General features: G+C 32.6%; 2 protein-coding genes across 2 annotated transcripts in view; one reads left to right on the top strand and one right to left on the bottom strand.

Moving 5' to 3' along the window:
• Nucleotides 1-1,448: 1,448 nt before the first annotated feature.
• LOTGIDRAFT_200870 (hypothetical protein) lies at nt 1,449-5,875 on the top strand (the record flags this gene model as incomplete). The annotated part of the gene is made up of 8 exons (XM_009050680.1): nt 1,449-1,636; nt 1,822-1,926; nt 2,438-2,493; nt 2,857-2,936; nt 3,057-3,216; nt 3,872-3,934; nt 5,074-5,142; nt 5,729-5,875. Exons 1-8 carry the CDS (start codon nt 1,486-1,488, stop codon nt 5,870-5,872), a joined length of 828 nt encoding a protein of 275 aa, XP_009048928.1. The 5' UTR covers nt 1,449-1,485.
• A 3,051-nt stretch (nt 5,876-8,926) lies between these two features.
• LOTGIDRAFT_140809 (hypothetical protein) overlaps nt 8,927-17,614 on the bottom strand; it is a gene marked incomplete at both ends in the record, with an annotated part of 62,050 nt that continues 53,362 nt past the window's right edge. Inside the window, 14 exons of the mRNA XM_009050679.1 lie at nt 8,927-8,983; nt 9,200-9,291; nt 9,542-9,640; nt 9,954-10,128; nt 10,535-10,603; nt 11,082-11,205; nt 11,333-11,482; nt 11,853-12,024; nt 13,485-13,640; nt 13,921-14,089; nt 14,590-14,661; nt 15,007-15,111; nt 15,502-15,579; nt 17,186-17,281. Coding sequence (XP_009048927.1) covers nt 8,927-8,983; nt 9,200-9,291; nt 9,542-9,640; nt 9,954-10,128; nt 10,535-10,603; nt 11,082-11,205; nt 11,333-11,482; nt 11,853-12,024; nt 13,485-13,640; nt 13,921-14,089; nt 14,590-14,661; nt 15,007-15,111; nt 15,502-15,579; nt 17,186-17,281 — 1,614 coding nt within the window. The remainder of the gene's footprint in view (nt 8,984-9,199; nt 9,292-9,541; nt 9,641-9,953; nt 10,129-10,534; nt 10,604-11,081; nt 11,206-11,332; nt 11,483-11,852; nt 12,025-13,484; nt 13,641-13,920; nt 14,090-14,589; nt 14,662-15,006; nt 15,112-15,501; nt 15,580-17,185; nt 17,282-17,614) is intronic.

Here is a 17,614-nt window from a genome sequence, read left to right as displayed (position 1 = left end):
CAGCAATTCAGAATCGTTTTGGCCAACATAATGTCCATGTTTCGAACTATTCGAAAACTAAACCTTAAACAAAATGAAATTGTTCGAGAGAATTTCCACTGGCTGTTGATATAGAGTCAAAATTGTACTTATGGTCACTTATGGAGGGATATCTGGTTTGCCCGAAATTATCTCACGATTTTATCTGGTCCAACTTTGAAATTTTTCCTGATCAAAATGACTAAAAAATGGCCGATTTTGGCCGTTTTTTTTTTTGCGTTTCAATACGACTTTTTGTAGCTGCCCCTGAAGGCGAACAGTAACTGCTACAGGGTTGCGCTTTGGTGGGTGGGTAGCCAATGTCTGATTCTATACGGCACAAAAAACCAGGATGCTTTATCTGAATTAGTTCCGAAGTTACAGCCGCTCAAAGTTTGCCTTTTTTTCCCCCACATTTAACCCAATTTGCACAGTTTTTCGACTCTAGTTTTTCTCCAAAATGCAGGAAACAACTTTGAATCGAATTTCCGATCTCCCCGGGTCCCCCCGGATCGATTTTAGTCAAAAAAAGAAAATATAATTATAAATATTTTTTTATATTATACTCTTATTTTTTTATTGACTTTTTAATCGTCGTATTATAACTGTTTATTTGTATAATAAAGTTTGTAACAAATACAACTGAAATATCAGAAGGCGTTTTGTTAACGGGCAGGTCGAGTTTTTTAAATATGGGCAATCGTTGGCCTGATGTCCAAACCTACTCATGGGTACTGTAGGCTCGTTTACTTGAAGGGATACTCAAAAGGAAGGTAACTATTGCAAAGCAGATAGTAGCAAAAGTAATAGCCAACTGTAGTGTGTATTCGCCTACTGTATACTTTTAGAAATCATATGTAATATATTTTTGGGGTCCATTACCTATGCTACGGTATGTACCAGGGAATGCTTGGCACTTATTATTATCAGGAGATAATACATAGTAGCAAAATTAAAAATAAGAAAGCATAATTGAAAAATTATGATGAAACATCTAGCAGAGGTTTTCAACCTTTTTCTCCCTATTAACCCTTTTAAGGCTCCCTGATTGCACCGCCCCCTTCCCACTATCAATCTTTTCTATTTCGTGATTCTGCCACCGCTTTCATGTCAGAGAATACAGTCTGACTGAATAGAACGACTTAAATTATAATTGTCAAAAACTTTTATACTAGACTATAAAGTGTCTCGTTACCCCACAAATATTTCAAATTATCATCAGACTGAAAAGCTTTGCCATAAAAATTTATTGAAAAATACGCCATCAAATCGACCAGCTTGTCATTTTCACCCATTTTCTATTCTTAAGTCGATCCGCGGAGATTTAATATTTTAACACGTGTTTATCCAGACGTTAATAACAATAAACATTAGGAGAAAAGAGCGGTTAATAGAGTCTATGTTTATAAATTATTTGGTACACGTGAAAGAACTCTTTGAACAGATTTTTGACTATTTCAAAACAAAATGCCGTTGATATTAATGTGTGGATTTCCGTCTAGTGGTAAAACGAAACGAACACAAGAACTCAAACAATACCTCAGTGAAAATGAGCCTAATAGAGTAGTTCACCTTGTCACCGAAGATGTCGATTTATCAAAGAATGAATTATATGCAGGTAAAATTTTTGACTCATTTCAACATTTTTTTCAAATTCTTGCTAGGAATATATTTTATTATTAAAGCTAACAATTCATACTTTGTAGACGAAGCGAGTAACTTCAGTCAGTCGCCATTTTGTATTATTGCATTATCTAATCTTACGGATCAGGATAGGAATATGAATACCTCTTTATATTGTAGATCCTCAAAAAGAGAAAATTTCAAGAGGAAATATGAAATCATCAGTGCAAAGATTATTAAATAAAGAAGATTTTGTTATTCTAGATTCTTTAAATTATATTAAAGGTAAAGGGAAGCTTTTGACTATTTTCGCTCATGATTGTTTTATGTTTCAAATGGCCAGTCTAACTTTTTCAGTAGGTTAGAAAAGTTAAAAGATTTTCTAATTTTTTTTTAGGTGTATCGGGGTTTCGCGATAATTTTAGTGGAATTGCATGAACCACAGATTTAGTCTGATTTAAATTTTGAATCGGTTGATTTTGAAGCTATCAGTGTCCCCTATACACATAAACAGAATTAGAAAACCTCTATACATTCCCTTTAATTGCACAAATTAATAAACACTATACACCAAAATCTAGAGAAATGTGTCCCTTACTTTACTTGAATTACTTTAAAAAGAGTACCTTGTTGATGTAGGAACGTAAAAAGAATTTGAAAGGTTTACGTAAACCAATTTACCACGTTGTTAATAATGAAACATGAGCGTATTGATATATCACACTTTTCAATTCATTTATTTAGTTAAAAGCTACGCCAAATAAGAAAGTACAAGTATATACAATTTTGTATTTAGGTTACCGATATGAATTATTCTGTGTTAGTAAATCTTGTCAAACCCCACACTGTGTTGTAAGTATTTGTGTTTATATATTTTGATAATTCTTGTGGAAGAATTTGATTTACATTACCAATGTTATCTCCCTTCTATCGCCGACTTAAAAAAATAGGTATATCATAAGAATCGTGGATTGTTGAAACACGTTCTGTTCTCGTTCTTCGGCTCTTCCGAAAATCTGGATGATCGTTCGTCGTAAGTGAGTTAATTATTGTTTTTGGACACAAAACCCGCTATACCACAGATCCAATAATTTGCAAATCTTTTTGTAGCAAGTTTAACCCTTTGATCTGCCCTCCAACACACCGTATATTTGCTAGATTTAATGACTATTTTGTCACAATTGCCATTTTTCCTATGTTTTTTGTTTGTTTTAGATATTATGTGATATTAGTCCAGAAAATGCTGAAAGATTCAACAAATCGCGGCCAGAAAGTGAACAATATGATGATAAAATGTAAGTGATTGTACAACGTTGAGAAGTCTTCAGCTAGTCGTAAAGCTGGCATAAGTCCATTTCGAATCCCTTTCATGGCAACTTTGTCATCACTAGAATAAATCTGAAGTCTTTTTTTAGTTTGGAAGGTTTAATACAGAGATTTGAACCACCGGTATCAACGAATAGATGGGACAGTCCATTGTTTACAGTACAGATAGATGATACCCTACCATTTCAACTTATCTTAGATAGTTTATTAAAACGTAAACCACCACCACCCAATGTCTCTACACAATGTGTAAGTATAAAGATTAAGGTTATCCGCTATTCTGGCACCATTATCAGATCCGTGGGGACAAACTGGGTGGGGAAGGAGGGGTATATATCTAGAGCTCCACACAATCAAGTCTGGGTACGAGCCTGGACATTATGACAAATAAGTTCTCTGTAGCTTCGAGCTTTGGTGGCGCAGCCTGGAGTAAATGTTTGTTCGTTTCAAAAATTGCAGCTCAGACCTGTTCGTTTCAAAAATTGTTCGTTACCCGACCCCGTCTTATGTCATTGTTAGCAATTACAATCAACGAGATGGCCGCAGATTCCTGCCGATTCCTCAACGACAGGGTCATTTTTTGGGGTGTAAATTAGAACATGGACTATTATTTGTGTCAACTACGATTTTTCAGTCTTCTCGTGTATTAGATCGACTAAATCCAACGATTTGTCAGATGCTCCAAGATAATTTTGCAAATAGAAGTCATAAAGCACGATCTGGTAAATGTCTTGCTTTTTCCTTTATCATTGGCCATAAAGTGTAGAAAAAAGAATATGAACGTCCTCTCTTTTTGATTAGTTCATACCATTAATGTTATTTCAATTCCAAATGAGTTTTTTTTCTCACTCAATGTATGTATCTCAGAAAAAGAATATAATGTGAATTTCATGTATTGTTTAAGCAACCACTATCATCAACCAATTTCCTGTATGAATTAGATAAAAGAACTCAAGAAATAGTTACCGTGAGTAAAATTTATATTATGTATTTTGTGTTAAAAATAGCGAAGCAAACGTTGGAAACACGCAAGTTGGATGCATTAGAATAATAGAAGACAACTGACCTTATAACATGATATCGAGAATTTCCTTTGATCTTTCCCTTGTATAAACGAGTGGGAGGAGTCTTCGGTGTTCTTAAACTGAGTATAAATGTAGTTAAAGAACGATTTATTATGTAAATCGTATAGAAAGTGGGGAGTGACTAAAGTTGCCTGCACAGATCATTACTGACATATTAGCCACACCTTCATCACGTGCCGCAACGAACAAAAGTAAATTGTATTCATGATAGTCTAAACAATGTAAAAACTAGGTTATGAAAATTAGCACGTACATCAAGCCCCACTCGTAGTCTCAAGTTTCCTTGTCACAACATATAAACTGCGACCAATATTAAAAATTAATTGTTATCAAGTCGCTGGTGGGAACTTGCAGTTTCGGAAAAGTGCTTTGCCTATCATAAAATACCACCCATTACTTTTTAAACGTTAGCATTATCCCATTGCATTGTGCAAGACACACATTATATTATCTGCTTGAGAAAAGTTTATTGCAGTATTTACACGTTTTCGTCTGGGATATTTTGATTACCTTTATTTCAGCCTTTACATTATTTAATGAATTTCCGCAAACTGTTTGTTTAAATTAGGCTTAAATAGTTTAATGTAAAGGTAAAGAGACGAATGTTTCTTTTGTTATTCTTGCAATTGGTATTCTAGACACGAAAGGCAATTGGAATTAAAATGGTTTGATTATAACGGCTATTTGGGGACCACTGCATGCTGTTTAATTTGTTTATCTTTCATTTCCTAAAGCTCAACACAAATGCTTCTAAATGTCATTTTTTATTACTTAGCATGTCGGTAAATGGATAGAATTGGAAATGAAATGAATAGCTTCACTTTTTTTGTGTGTGTTTCTTGAACTATCAAGCAGTGCGCAATGGGGATATAACTTCTATGGTAAAATAACGTACCTCTTATTTGTTGTAAAAAACACTTTGGTATACAGTGTCTCTACATGGGACAGTGGGGGCTTTGTTAATTTCTTACCAGTGAAATTTTAAATGACGTATTGACTTTTGCAATCTACTTTTTTTTAGGAAATAATGAGTAGTCAGAAATTAAGTATTATCGGTGATTCTATATCGATTCCTGGAGCTACAGATAAAGTATCCTTTTCTTTTACAAACAAATAAAGCAATAATTCATATGTCACATATAACTGGCCAGTTTATGTCTATGACATTTAACCCAAAACATCTATATTTTATAAGGATGACAACATAATCACTAAAACGCTATTGTCTTATTTCAAACCTATATTTTGCGCGGATGATATTTGCCCTTTTCATCTGTGTCGAAAGAATATAGCAAATATAAGAAAACAAATTTTCGAAACAGACGTACTTTCAGATAGTTTTAGCTTAGTTTCTTACTGGAATTTTGATCTTTAAACCACGGACTCTTTGATCACGAAACTTACTCAAGTTAAAATGATCGATGAGTTGACATCCCGTGTACAGTTTTTGATGAGATTTTTAAACTACTGTCAATTCAATTCTCTGTTTTATTTTTTGCTGGTTGGTTTCCCCTCGGTTATATATTTATTATCGGATATGACTCGTGCATTGGTTTGGTTTTTTTGTTTAATGAATGATTCTTAGACGTCGTCGCCTCCTTTAAATTAGTATTTCTACTGCTATTTATCCTTTATAATCATATTATATATCTATAGCTTCCTTAATTTATACTTAGATAATATTAACTAAAAACTTGACTATCGGAGAATTACAGAGATATAGACGACAATTTATAACCTATAGTAAAATGCACCCTGTCGACGATTCGAATAAGATATCCAATATGTTTGTACAATACCTCAACAAAAGTTTGCAATAGCCGATCCCTTTTGTTTTTGGATTTAGGAATTTTAATTCTGGATTTAAGAGTTTTAATTCTGGATTTAGGAGTTTTAATTCTGGATTTAAGAGTTTTAATTCCTGATTTAGGAATTTTGAATTCTGGATTTAAGAATTTTTAATTCTGGATTTAGGAATTTTAATTCTGGATTTAGGAGTTTTAATTTTGGATTTAGGAGTTTTAATTCTGGATTTAAGAGTTTTATTTCTGGATTTAGGAGTTTTAATTCTAGATTTAAGAGTTTTAATTCTGGATTTAGGAATTTTAATTCTGGATTTAGGAGTTTTAATTCTGGATTTAGGAATTTTAATTCTTGCAGGTGACATTGTAGAAAAAGAACGCCATTATTATCATTGTCAGAAAAGGATTTTACAAATAGTATTAAGTAGATCATCTCCGGGATTTCTGTATTTTGGGTAATTTCATAGCTATACTTGAAGACCCAATAGTTTGCAACGACCATGCCTTTATTGACTTTAACTCATCTTCTACCTGTGACTTGTGCTTCAGACAAGAATTCCAATTTTTATATCAAGAAAATGGGGATCAACTTACTTTACAAAAGTTGAGTTTGGACGTTTAAGCAAAGGATTAGACTTTTATCAACGCTTAGTCATTCATTTCTGATAAAGATGATATTCCGATCTGCATACGAATTCGAGTTCCTCTAATTGGAATAGATAAATATGATCACCAAAAATCATGGAATATGAAATGTCTTTGAAAATATACAGCGGTATTCATCTTTATATTGAATAAGTCTCAATAAGTGCACTAGACCTTGTCAGTCCAATCGTATATCAGGTTGCTTCTAATAATGATTATAGATTTTCAGTTTCTTTTCATTAAGTGCAACTGCCATAGACATCAAAGATTCTTCTATGATATTATGAAAGTCTGCTGTATTTGGCTTGTAATTAGATTTGAATGATAAAAAGCTAAGGCAAAGAAAAGACACCAGGAAGATCTTTTTGACGTGACAACTAAAAATACCTTGATTATGACGACGGAATGGATACAAATATATTTCCTAGTCATATGGTCATGATTTAAATGATTGTAAACAGCCCTGATTTAGTTGGAAATAGATGAGATACGCTGTCCAAAGTGGTATTTCGATACTTTAAAATGTGGAAATAGAATTTTAAATCCACATCTCTTCTATTCCCTTTAACTCCTTACCAAAAAAACAAAACAAAATGTGATTGTGAATCGAAATTTTATATATATCTCCGAACATCATGTTCATGTTTATTTTTATTGGTGTTTTTTTTTATTTTAAATTGAAAGTAATGATTTATTTCAATTGATGGTTGTCTTTTTGCGTTTACTCAATTTCCATCTGAATATGAACCTATTTATTAGGAATATACTCATTGGATTATGTTGCTGGTTTTCCTTATGTCTGGGATGCATCTGGAGAGTAGGGGGTGGTCGACTCGATCAGACGAAAACTGCATTGCATTCTACTTAAACAAAAACATTTAAAATCACGCGTGCCTATTTTCATTACGAAATACTTACTTACATAATATTATTGATATATTTCCTCATGTGAAAAGTTCAGTAGCTGCTACCAAGGTTTTGCCAGTATGTTGTTTGGATTTAAGGTTTCCGTTTTGAGGCTCGGGTCGTTAGTACTTGGTTTCGATAGGACAAAATATATTTCTTTTAATATATTGAAATAAATTTAATTCAACAATAATATTTCTTAGCATTTATTTTAACTTAAAATGTGAAATAATCAATTTTTGTGACATAATGATAAAACAGAATACTATCATAGAATAGATCTTCAATATCGATGACAATTATTTTGATATTGATATTTAACTGTAGGAGATAACCAATTTTGTCAATCTAAAGAAGTAAGCCTATATACTCATCTATGTTTGTACAATTTAATTTTTTTTAATCATTGCAAAATTGGACCATTCAGATCATATAGCTCCCAAGATGTAGCTTTCGATGGCATGTAGCTGTTTTTGGATATGCTAACACTGGATTTAACAGCATGAAATAATTGTGACGATAATATCTAATATAGGTATATAATGCGGGCACAAGAACGGCCTTGGTCGGCGATTTTTGTCAGCTGTGCGTACAGGAGGAGACACAAAATCTCCAGACGTTCGTTTTCCACTATGTCGATAATCATGTGGATCATGCAAGACTGTTCGTGTTCCCGCACTATTAAGGAATAAGTCATATTAATGAAATTGGCGCAGTGATTGATCATAAGGTTAAATAAACTTTCTTATAACTTACGAAAAAAATTAAGTAAACATCACAACTTAGGCTACAATAGAGAATAAAACAGATGATCATAGGAAAAAAAAAGAAATTCCCCAACTAATTAAGAAATAGGGTTTCTAAGTGAAATCATCTAAATCAGGTAAAAAATGAAAGTTTTTTCAGGAACGAATGGAAAATTTGCGGGATGAATTGCAGTGCTTTTGTGCAGAAGAAATCTTTGAAATTTAGGGCAATACAGTATGACTGATAAAATAACCTATACTATAAATTCATTTAAAGTCAAAAGCAATATAAATAAGATATGATTGAAACGATATGGGAAATTTAAAAAAAGTACACTAGCAACTTCAGTTGCATATATTTGACTGTAATGTTCAAGCAATAGGATAAAATAAAATACATTACTATTTACAAAAAATTATGTACATTAATAGACATAATAGAAAAAACACAATTTTAACAAACAACACGTTTCAAGTTCCGTTTTATATATCTATATTTAAAAAAAAACACAGCACGTATATTGAGTGTTTTATGTATCATTTCCATTGTGGTACAAAATTATCGAACCGCTAAATAAAGCTCTGGAACGGTGACCATTTAAATTTTAAGTTAAGAATTGGCATGCATGGCAATTTCCTTTGTTAACCATTCAATGAAGAAGAGCTCTATACAAAAGGTTCCTAGTAAATTGTAGGTCTAAAGAATCGGAGAACTCGGCAACCTGTTCAAGGTCTTGAGATCAGTCAACTTTGATTTTTAAACAGGAATTATATTTTATGGACGAGCTTCTCGTTCACCAATTAACCATGAGGTAACTATGGCACCTTTACCCTGAAAACACAAAAACCAGTTAATACAGTTTCAATTCAAACTCCAGGCTATCGGGACCAATTACATTAATGGTCAAGGCTCACGTCCAGATCCGTCACGGATGGAAATCAGAATAAAATGCTTCACAGGATTCTTCACCATTGTCTTTAGAACATAATTATTGGCATGGCTCTAATATGAATAGTTGCTTTCGACTATCAAACATTCAATACCTACCTTCATCTCAACAGGTCCTCTTAATTCCAACTCGAATGTACTAAATGTATCTAGAACTGCTCTACATTCTGGGCTTACGTGAATTCGTTGTGCTGCAACAGATTAACATTTATACAATACATCAACAGGTTGTATGGACCAATTTGCGCTGATTGCCATTAAATAAACAATCGCATCGCTATTCTGGTGTTGACGAAGCAGTGCGCCGCTGTATAGACATTTAAGATCTGAAAGGGATGAATCCTGTTGTCTAATGCGCCGATCTCTTTTCGTATGTTCCACATAATTTGTATACGTTAATTTGTAAGTAGAAGCTTTGATGAATAATTTAAGGGTACTTACGTAGTCCGTTTGATTCCATTCTAGAGGCGGTATTTACAGTATCACCAAATAAGCAATATCTGGGCATCTTTTTCCCTACAACACCAGCTACCACAGATCCTATTTATAAGATAATATCAAATCAATAAATAGCAGTTTTCAATGGAAAATGTTGTTATTTTTTATAAGCAAAAAAGAAATAAATCTATTTGGATGTCTCACGTCTTCGATTTGTTTGACTGAAGGTAATTATGCAGTAATGTTTAAAATAGTGATATTTTTGTCCTGAACTATTGATTCATTCAATAGATTGGTGTCCGTAATAATGTTACAGGCGATTAGGTGCACTGTAGTTACGTAAACAATAAAATACACGGTTATTGCTTTCATAGCCGAAACTCTCCCCGCTCTGTCAACAACCGCAAGCTTTTACCTGTATGTATTCCAATTCGTAGCTTCAACTGATCGTTAGGTCGGTGGGATATTCTGAAAGACAAAACTTTATTGAGCAAAGTCAGTGACATTCTGGCTATTTCTCTGGCATGAAGATTACCATTCCTTACTGGAAGTCCTGATACTACCATATAGGCATCACCGATTGTTTCTACCTAAAACAAAAAAAAAACAACAAATTTTATTGCCTGGTGCATCGAAGTAAGTTTACTATTGTAAATATTAAAAAAAATTATATATGATGGACCCTACATTTATAAGCGGCAATTCTTTATTAGCTTGGTTTAAATATTTCAAAAATAATTTGAATGTACCAAGACGCTAAACCATCTCAAACCATTAATGGTTTGGTTTAAATATTTCAAAAATAATTTGAATATACCAAGACGCAAAACCATCTCAAACCATTAATGGTTTGGTTTAAATATTTCAAAAATAATTTGAATATACCAAGACGCAAAACCATCTTAAACCATGATTAGAATGATAAAGTGTTTATATGTTTTAACTGTGAACGAACTTATCGGTTGGTGCATAGCATTATACTAATGAATAACTTACCTTATATACATCATAATTTTCTATAACACAGTCAAATATTGTATACAAATCATTTAATAAATCTACCACCTGAAAATATACATACATTTTACTCTGAATATGCTTAAAAACACAATGTTGTTCGCTTACAATGCCTTATTGCTTTGCTATTTGCTAACTTTCCAACTTGTCGAGTGGACGCGTACTGTCTTAGTTATCTGTAATTGGAGTATATCATTTAGAAATGAGTTTTATAGCCTACTAGCCTGTCTGGGTTAAGTTTGAAAGAATAGTTGCATAAGTCTGCCCTTTTTCGACTTTCCTGTCGAGGATCTTAAAACGTACACAGTCTGTAGCACACTGGCATTCGGTATATTGTCCGATCGCCTTTTCTTTGTCAGCTGCAGACATGTGACCTGTATCACTGACAGATTTCATAATCCGAATGTTTTATCTCTCGACCCATGCCGGAATTGAGCCCTGAAACTTCAGGTTAGTGAGCAAGTGTCTAACTCACTGAACCACCGTGGCTTTGGTATCATTAAGGTCATACGTTTAACTAGTTTACCTGCATGGGTGTACTGGCAGCAGATAGTGCAGTGAAGCCAACAATATCACTAAAATATATAGTGGTATGTTCATAGGATTCAGCCTTTATAGGTTCACCTTGTATTAACTGGGCCGCTATTTTCCTGCAAAACAAATGATATGTAAGGCAATCGTGTCTAAATGTCAAAGCAACCTACACATTGTGGCTAATATTATTGAAAACCATGCAAACAATTGACTAAAATCATATGAAACCCTCAAGGTACTTACTTTGGTAACATCATATAGAGTAAATCTTCGGCACGTTTCTTTTGTTCTAGATAATCACCGGTTCTTTCTTCGACTAAAGCTTCTAAATTATTGGCATATTGCTCCATTCTGGAGAGTAAGTTATCTAAAATATCACCTTTATCACCGTCCCTGAAATAAGATATATTTCATTACTTCTGATTTTCTGAGTGGTACACAATTTGGTTGACTCTTTGTATACTTGCAGTTTACCACAATTGCAAAAATGAAACCATTTTTTATAAACATTTTTCAAGTTAAAGTTAAAAAAAATGCTCTGTAATTTCTATATCGACACAATATAGGTGTCCCATTGGTGGTGTTTCTACGGGGAGCCAGGGAGCCCCAGAAAAGAGTCTGGCCCGGGTTTTCCCCCCTTCCCCACTTTCAAATGTTTTTTTTTATCATTTTATATAGTGAAAGTACCACTGACGCCACTACAAGCTATGAGGAATATTATAAAGAAAATATGACTAAAATGTAGAAGTGATTAGTGTCTTACTTATTCAATTTCCTAATGATATTTTTTAGACTGTGAAAATCTGGTCTTTCTGCAGGATCTTCTGACCACATTCTTCTTATGACACCAGCTAATTCATCACAAGGACAATCAAAATCTTCTAAAGTTGGTCTAAAATATGGCTTCATTCCATTCTTTACTTTAGTAAGTATTTCTGTAATACCAAGTAAATAAGTAAACAGTAAGTTTTACAGTTTAATTAAAATAAGACAAAACTTTCGTTCCGTTTTTTATAAGCTTTTATTTTTAATAAAGCCGCTATATTAAAAATAAAAGCAAATAAAAAAGGAACGAAAGATTTTTTAATTAGACTGTCAGTTTTATTAGTAACCAAGCACATTTTGAAGAATATGTTTTTTCCGTTAAATCTAGCAATCGAAGTCGACCTTGGGAGCAAATGGTTTTCAAATACAGAAAGCCATTTGAAGGAATTCAGGAAAATCTGTTAAATAGCCTGATTTAGTAAATCGGGGAAAAACTGACATTTGAAAAATAACAGTTTCCGAAGACTGCCATAATTTACTCATATTATAATTCTGTCCTTCACATATTCACCTTCGTCACTAAATACCAGACAACAGCTATTCAATTGTGAGGTAAGATGTTCGGTATGGATTCCAATTTTGGCTATTAAAATTCATTTTGTCAATTTAGAAAAATAGATCGATAAGAATACTTAAATCCAGCTATATAAGACTAAAACTGCCAAGGAAACCGATAAACTGCGTATGTTATTTCCGCATTTGTCATGTTATTGGCTGGAGTTATTAATTTTCCATCAGGATGGAATTTCTATTAATGACATGATGGTAGTCTAGTGACCTTGGGCGTCCAAGATAAATAGAATTTGCATAATGTATTGTTCAGGTTGGGATAAGCATTAACCCAATCAAATTAACATGATTTTCCCGAAGGTCATGACTTCCGTGTTGATCCGAAATCAGAACTTATCTACTGTTTCCATAACCTGAAGTGTCAAATCAAATCGTAATGGTGATCAACTATAGCTTTGGTCTCTTATCAAATTAACATATCAGCTGACAGTAATGAGAGAATTAATTCCGCTCATCATCCACAGATTTAAACAAATTAGGAATTTGCACACTTCCATCTTGAAGTGGAACCGACTGCAAACATATGACCCAATTAATTCTTTTGTGACGTAATTGGCCAAATATATTTTGTTACATCAATCGGCCAAAATATTTTCGATTAGTCCATTTTATATTTAAAAAAAAAACAAAAAACAAAAAACAAAAACCAAGGCAGAAAAAATTCGGCTTTTTTGCCGTGATAGGACCAAATTGTCGTTTCTTTACAAACATTTAACGTTTAAAAAGTATATTTGTTATTAATTACGCCTCTGGTTTTGGCTTATGAAGACTGCTTGCGTCATTCAAAATGAAATGTCGGAAATTTAGCCAATACACTAGCATTAGCCCTGGATTTTGGTTTCTTGTCTGAGCCGATCGTATGGACTATAAGGTACGGTAAAACTCAAGTTAAACATACAAAGATAGTTTCTTTGCTTATTCCGTGATCGATCCCTGGTTGTTTCGATAAGCGAGCCAGAACTCAAAAAGTTCATTTTCATTTTATTGAAGATATACTCACCCTGTGGTGCCATATCTAAATTTTGCAAATAAAAAACTCCTTTTCTATACACAATCTCTTGACATATGATAGCAAAACTATATACATCGCCACTCTTGGTTCCTTCTGGTGGTTTACTGAACATTCTTAATAGTTCTGGTGCAGTCCATAACTTACCTATATAATGAAAACAAAAAACAATGCATAGTTGTTGTGCACAACATCACCCAAAGACGATTCAAAACATAAAAGCAGTTCATTTTTATTAGGTCGAATATGTCTTGCTGCAAAATATGTCTTGTATAGTCTCGATTACTATTTTGTTAAATTGAAAGTGGACTAATCAACGCTTTTAAATAAAACTATATATGTGTTAGCGAATGCCCAATCAGAATGTCACCATTAATTACATATTATAATTCCATTATTAATTTCAATAGAAAAATAAAGGTCTTACTTCTAAAATAGGCATATGAGGTAACATCTATAGTATCTTCGTCGGGTTCTCTTAGTTTATGTAAACCAAAATCTGTTAATTTAACTACAAATCTACTATCAACAACACAATTGGTACTTTTTAAATTACCATGACTATGTACATCAGTACCGTGAAGATAGGCCATTCCCTGAAATAATGTTGAATGAAGATGACACATGATGCAACTTTTCATTATGAAATAATAACTCATTTGAGATTGGAACTTCCTCATAATTATAAAGAGCTCATTTTCTGTTTCTTTTTTTTTTATTTTCGTGTTCCGTCTTTTCCTCAGAATATAGGTTTTGAAGGTTTTTTTTTTATTGAAGGCGTAATAATCAATCGAGCAACATAAGTATATAGAGACGTAATGTGTCCCTGAGCGAACCAATTATCAGATATCAAAGCAATGAGACGAACTGGGTTGAACTCTGTGGTATATTCTGAGTATTTGGGATCAATTCAGTGAAACATTTATACCCTTTGGTTTTCATTCTGTCTTAGTAATAGGTAGTTTATGGGCATGGTACTCTTCTCTATATACCGGTCAAACTCTCATATGACCTTTTCTTGCTCAGTTCTTTCACGCAACCACTCAAAATTGTTGGCAATTATCAGAATCTTTAAGGTTTCACATATTCCACTTACCCTGACAATATCTTGCATAATAGAATATCTAAACATCCAATCTAACTGTATTTCATCATTTTCTAAAACATCCTGGAAATAAGGTGAAAGGTGAAAGGTGAAAAGTTAGTAAGAAAAAATGTAATTTCGCTAAAAACTGGGCTTAATGTCGGCGATCAATTTAGGCTGCTCAGGTTTACAAGAAAGTCTGAAATGAACAACGGGTGCCACATACAAATTCGGTCTTCATTGCACTCAGATCGACTTTAAAAGCAGTGATTGATGAGATGCTCTCAGATGCCGAAACTCCTTATTAGATGCTATAAAATAGAGCAAAAAGAGCTGCTTTTTCAGCATTGTTTTCCTATATGTGAATCGTTGACTACATGTATCTCGGAAGATCCAAGATAAGTTACTTTTTATTTTGTTTTAAGTTACCTGTAAGCTTCCTTTAGGACAATACTCTGTCAATACACAGCAATGTGGAGGATCTATACAAGCACCAACAAATCTTACTAAATGGTCATTTTGGAGGTCTTTGATCTGAGAGAAAAAGATAACTGTATGTATTATCGAACAAAATTACAAGGAGCGCTCAGCCTCTGATTGGCTGTATTCGCTTCAAGAAAGGTGGCTATTGTAGTCGAAGTATTTGACAAAGTTCGTAATACCTTGACATTGTGAAGATGAAACCCTCACAGCTAATTTGAAATAGATGTAATGGAATAGATAACAAATTTTAATAACAAACGGTTTTGGCATAGGTTTCGAAGATAAGCAAGAATAAGGGCCAGATTGTTGTGGTATGGTTCGCTTATGACCCATCACGTTTTACCAGGTAACATACAACAAATACCATAACATAGCATGTGAAAAGGTTTAAATTTCATCTCTCCTGTGGTAAAGGCCAGTTTGTAAGATCAAATTCCTTACCTTTTTGACCTCCATTAGTAATGGTTTATGTATAGTAACATGTTGTTTATTAATCTGTTTAATAGCATTAATGGCTCCCTGAAATATAAAAAAGGTGGCATTGGGGACGAGTGTTGGATGTTTGCATTCAACTTCATAATACATGTACACTAGATTTTGCTCAAAGAATTCTCATTTCAGTTTCAATATTGATCACATGATCATGATCACAAGAAAACAGAAAGACATGCAAAACTAGTAAAAGATATGCCAAAGTGATGTTTCTTTTCCAAAATTCCCTTAAATCTGTCGAAATTCGTCCGAAATTGTGTCTAAATTTTTGTTAAATTAGAGTTGAAAGCCCCATATATATTAAAATATAAAAAATAAACGAAAAAAATAAAAACTGTGAAAACAAATTTAAAAAGCAATTTTCTTTCTAATTCTTCAATTATCAATTGATGTTTCTTAAATAGCGCTTCAACAATAAGCTGAATGAACTAAAAGCTGAAAGTATTTGAGATAAAAAAGAACTTCTACATTTAACCTTTTCAGTTTTTTCATGGACACAAATTCTTGTCAACATGTTAAAACATAAACATCTTAGGATAATTCTTTTGCGACTGAATTTTAAATTCAAAACAAACAGAAGTAACATTTTATGGTAAAAAGAAAAACAATGATGTTTTAAGCAGCGCAAGAAAGCAGGAAGTTTAATTGTACAATTTGTTTGTTTGGGTGTTGTAGCCTAAAGCATTACTTTTTTCAAGAAAATGATCAATTGTCATGTTTTGTATATGATGTCTCTATTGTGTTTTAAAGATTACAAAATTGCGTTTTTATTTTTTATCTTTTGACTTGAATAATAATAATAAACTCTAACATTTAGCCATCGGGGACAATACAATTAATGATATTAAAAACTGCACAAAAAGAAATAAGGAACACAAATCTAAATTATAAGAAAAAGACAGAAAATATTGTTATCTTTAATGGTTTAAAAGTAACAAGTAAAGTTACCCAAGAAATATTTATTATTATTTTTAGGTAGATGATAACAATGGGAAAGTTATTGCAATCTCGGTTGTCTAATTGTTACTCGTGAAAATGGTTCAAGATATTAACCGCAAAGAAATAGTTATTGTTATCCAAAGTGTGCTTATGATACGTATCCAAAATAGTAAATTTGCTGAATAACAATATAACAGTTATTGTTATCCATAGTTCTGTTAAGTAACATGAAAAGTGACTGACCATGCAGTTCGTTCAAGTAAATTGCTTGACAGATAGTTATTGTTAAGTGTATTTGTTATTTATATAAATAACTTGTTTTTTTTTTTCATTATGAATTTGTTTCAAGTTATTTGCTGAATAACAAAGAGACAGTTATTTTATCCATTGTTGTTTTGTTTTTAGGAAAGGTTACTGTTACTCATGACTTTGATTCAAGTTATAAGCTGGATAAAGTAACAAAAAATACATGTGGTTATCTGCAGAAAAATAAGTTATATGAATAACAAATACGTTAAAAACTAAAAAAAAAATTATTATTTTCTGAATGAAACACTAACATTAACAAAGCAGAATGATAATTTCTTTCAACAATCAAAATAATTCTATCCTTAAAATGTTTTCACTGCAAATAAAAAAAAACTAGTAATTGTTATCTTCAAAACGGGATGGGAAAGAATTTTGACTTCCTTACCTTATAATAGCCTGTTTTCGTAAAAAGCTGTTTATTACCATTGTCCAAATGTATAGCAATTGTGTCTCCTGATACAGTACTCGTTATAGAATTTCTCTGAAAACAAAAACACCCACATAATTCATCATTTATACATTGACCTTACATTGAATATACATACTTTTGACAATACTTTAAAGGGACAGATGTACCATTGTTATTTTTTCGCAAATTTTTCGTCAGTCAGTATAACAGTGATCACAGCTCACCGTCGAAATTTGAGCCTTTAAATCCATGTGTCCAGAATTATTCGCATTTGAATGTTAAAATGACGACTCGTCAATTTAAGATACTCTGTGGTATATAGAAAGGAAATATATAGAAATACATTTCTAGTACTTCTGAAGACTATTTACATATATTCAAGACTAAAAATAACACCTCCAAAAT

The sequence above is a fragment of the Lottia gigantea genome (assembly GCF_000327385.1).
Source record: "Lottia gigantea unplaced genomic scaffold LOTGIsca_151, whole genome shotgun sequence".
Taxonomy (NCBI): Eukaryota; Metazoa; Mollusca; class Gastropoda; family Lottiidae; genus Lottia; species Lottia gigantea.
This window is presented reverse-complemented; position numbering and strand designations above follow the sequence as displayed.